The following is a 3,686-nucleotide window of genomic DNA, read 5'->3' on the forward strand; positions in this document are numbered from 1 at the left end:
ACAAGTCTATGAATCAACCTATAATGTTTAGAAAGGGAGACTTTTCTACTGAACAAAGGTAAGAAGAACTCATGGTCATGGTCAGTGAGTTAAACAACACTGTCTCTAGTCATTTCTCCTCTCCCTTTTTACCATTTATTTTTGTTGTTTTCATAATCCATAGGCTAAACCTTTTTTCCATTTTCATAGTCCTTAAACAATATTAAACAAACACAACATTCCCTCCCTGTGTGTGTGTGGGTGTGCGCATGCGTGTGTGTGTGTGTGTGTGTGTGTGTGTGTGTGTGTGTGTGTGTGTGTGTGTGTGTGTGTGTGTACTCCCTGGATGAGGTGATGTAATCTCATGTTTTTTCTGCAGAAACCAACAGGAGAGATCAGAGTCAGAGATTGTCAGTGGTCAGTCTTCCCAGAGTCATCAAACAGACCTGGCCTCCATATTCAGTGTATGTGGTCCTGTTATGTACATTTGTTTTTGTTTACCTCAAGTAAAGTTGATCTGTCAATCATTCATTAATGTGTTAATGAGAAAGCATTTAGTCTCTTGCTTAACTTATTTACTTGATTTATTTCAGTTGCTTGAAGAGAATATCATGACATTTGTGAAGAACGAGCTGAAGAGGTTCAAGAGGATTCTAAGTCCAGAACTCCCAGAAGGCTTTGAGAGTCAGAAGCAGGATAAGGAAGTGGTGGATGCTGAAGATGAGAAGCAGGAGAGCAGTGCCAGAGAGGGGGCTCTGAAGATCACACTGCACATCCTGAGGAAAATGAACCAGAAGGAGCTTGCTGACACACTGGAGAAAAGTAAGAGCTGTCTGCCTCATGTTGAATGCTGTTTTAGAACATTTAAAAGCTGTAGCTAAAGTACAGCTAAAGTAGCTGTGTAACTCAATGATATTGTAGCAGCCTTAACACAACACCTAGTGACCTCATCAAGTAGCAGCAGGGATGTGTTGTGTTGATTAATTGAGAGAGAGAGAGAGAGAGAGAGAGAGAGAGAGAGAGAGAGAACTAATAATATAATAATATAATCAGTCACATTAGTCTGTAATGCATTATGAAAACATTTATAAAGTCAGTTAAGAGAATAAAGGATTATAATTAAAAATTTTATAACAGTCCTAGAATACTGTAGGCATTAAAACAGACGTAATATTAATATCCTCTGTGTTATTTATAGATTCAGATGAGCTTGCTGTGATTTGCCAAAGTGAACTCAAATCTAATCTAAAGAAGAAGTTTCAATGTGTATTTGAGGGGATCGCTAAACAAGGAAACCCAACACTTCTCAATAAGATCTACACAGAGCTCTACATCACAGAGGGTGGAACAGGAGAGGTCAATAATGAACATGAGCTGAGACAGATTGAGACAACAACCAGGAAACAAGCAAGACCAGAGACTGCAATCAAATGTAACGACATCTTCAAACCCTTAACTGGACAAGACAAACTTATCAGAACTGTGCTGACAAAGGGAGTCGCTGGCATTGGAAAAACAGTCTCTGTGCAGAAGTTCATTCTGGACTGGGCTGAAGGAAAAGCAAATCAGGATGTCCAATTTGTATTTTCATTCCCTTTTCGGGAGCTGAATTTGATGAAAAAGGAAAAACACACGTTGATTGAACTTCTCAATCACTTCTCAATGGAAACCAAAGAATCAAGAATCTCCAACTACGACAAGTACAAAGTTCTGTTCATCTTTGATGGTCTGGATGAGTGCCGACTGCCCTTAGACTTCCAGAAGAACACGATTTGTTTTGACGTCACAGAGTCAACCTCAGTGGATGTTCTGCTGACAAATCTCATCAAGGGAAATCTGCTTCCCTCTGCTCTCCTCTGGATAACTACCCGACCTGCAGCAGCCAATCAGATCCCTTCAGGGTGTGTTGACCAGGTGGCAGAGGTACGAGGGTTCAATGACCCACAGAAGGAGGAGTACTTCAGGAAGAGATTCAGTGATGAGGACCTGGCCAGCAGAATCATCTCACACATAAAGACATCAAGGAGCCTCCACATCATGTGCCACATTCCAGTCTTCTGTTGGATTTCTGCAATAGTCCTTGAACACATGCTGAAACATAAGAGAGAAGAGATGCCCAAGACTCTGACTGAGATGTACTCACACCTTGTGGTGTTTCATACCAAACAGAAGAATGAAAAGTATCTTGAGAAAGAAGAGACAGGTCCACACTGGAATAAAGAGAGCATTCTGTCACTGGGAAAACTGGCTTTTCAACAGCTTGTTGAGGGCAATCTGATTTTCTATAAAAAAGACCTGAAAAGGGCTGGCATTGATGTCAATGAAGCATCAGTGTACTCAGGATTGTGCACACAGATCTTTAAAGAGGAATGTGGGCTGTACCAGGAAAAGGTGTACTGCTTCGTGCATCTGAGCATTCAGGAGTTTCTGGCTGCTGTATATGTGTTCCTCTCATTCATCAACAACAATGAGAATCTAATGGCCAAACCTCAATCAATGTTCAGCTACTTTTTTGCGCAGTCCAGAGACAAGCCTGAAGTCACTGTCTACAAGAGTGCTGTGGATAAAGCCTTACAAAGTGAGACAGGAAACCTGGACCTGTTCCTCCGCTTCCTTCTGGGCCTCTCACTGGAGTCCAATCAGAAGCACTTACGAGGTCTACTGACAACAACAAGAAGCAGCTCACAGAGCCATGAAGAAACAGTCAAGTACATCAAGGAGAAGATCAGGGAGAATCCCTCTCCAGAGAGGTGCATCAATCTGTTCCACTGTCTGAATGAACTGAATGACCATTCTCTAGTGGAGGAGATCCAAAGCTACCTGAGATCAGGAAGTCTCTCAGAAGAAGAACTGTCACCTGCACAGTGGTCAGCTCTGGTCTTTGTGTTGCTGACTTCAGAAAAGGAGCTGGATGTGTTTGACCTGAAGAAATACTCCAGATCAGAGGAAGGTCTTCTGAGGCTGCTGCCAGTGATCAAAGCCTCCAGAGCTGCTCTGTGAGTACATCAAATGACATATAAGAACTAATAATCAGGAAGAAATATGTAGTTTAGAGAAATATATGTATTATTGAAAAACATATTGAATCAATGCATTGATGTTCACATTAGTATAACAATATGACCATACAATTCTAGGAGACGGACAATGAATCTATAAGTTGTTTAAGAGAATAAACCAAATGCATCTGCCATTGTCCTTCTACACTACTGGTGTTAAATTAACAGTGTGTTTGTGAAATTATGATGATCTCTTTGCAGGCTGTCAGGCTGTGGAGTCACAGAGGAAGGCTGTGCTTCTCTGGTCTCAGCTCTGAAGTCAAACCCCTCACACTTGAGAGAGCTGGATCTGAGTAACAATGACCTGAAGGATTCAGGAGTGAAGCTGCTCTCTGCTGGACTGGGGAATCCCCACTGTAAACTGGAGACTCTGAGGTCAGTATTCCTGTAGTTGGTCAACAAGTGATAACTGTTCACCAGATCCACATGTGTTTACCAGGCACACTTTGTCCACACCATATGTGTTTGGACAGTGAAGCTTACAGTTTTAAATTTGGTTTTTAGATACAATGTTTCATATTATGCAACAGTACAGAATGTCACCTTTTATTTAAAGATTTTCATACATATACAATGAGGGAAAAAAGTATTTGATCCCCTGCTGATTTTGTACATTTGCCCACTGACAAAGAAATGATCAGTCTATAA

At 41.3% G+C, this 3,686-nt stretch overlaps 1 protein-coding gene across 1 annotated transcript; it reads left to right on the top strand.

The window, feature by feature from the left end:
• Positions 1-362: 362 nt before the first annotated feature.
• On the top strand, positions 363-3,429 carry LOC311099083 (NLR family CARD domain-containing protein 3-like; the record flags this gene model as incomplete). The annotated part of the gene is made up of 4 exons (XM_084139706.1): positions 363-443; positions 573-801; positions 1,178-2,975; positions 3,240-3,429. The coding sequence occupies exons 2-4, from the start codon at positions 591-593 to the stop codon at positions 3,427-3,429; spliced, it is 2,199 nt and encodes a 732-aa protein (XP_083995832.1). The 5' UTR covers positions 363-443; positions 573-590.
• Between the last annotated feature and the right edge of the window lie 257 nt (positions 3,430-3,686).

The sequence above is a fragment of the Coregonus lavaretus genome (assembly GCF_964263955.1).
Source record: "Coregonus lavaretus genome assembly, chromosome: 2".
Classification (NCBI taxonomy): Eukaryota; Metazoa; Chordata; class Actinopteri; order Salmoniformes; family Salmonidae; genus Coregonus; species Coregonus lavaretus.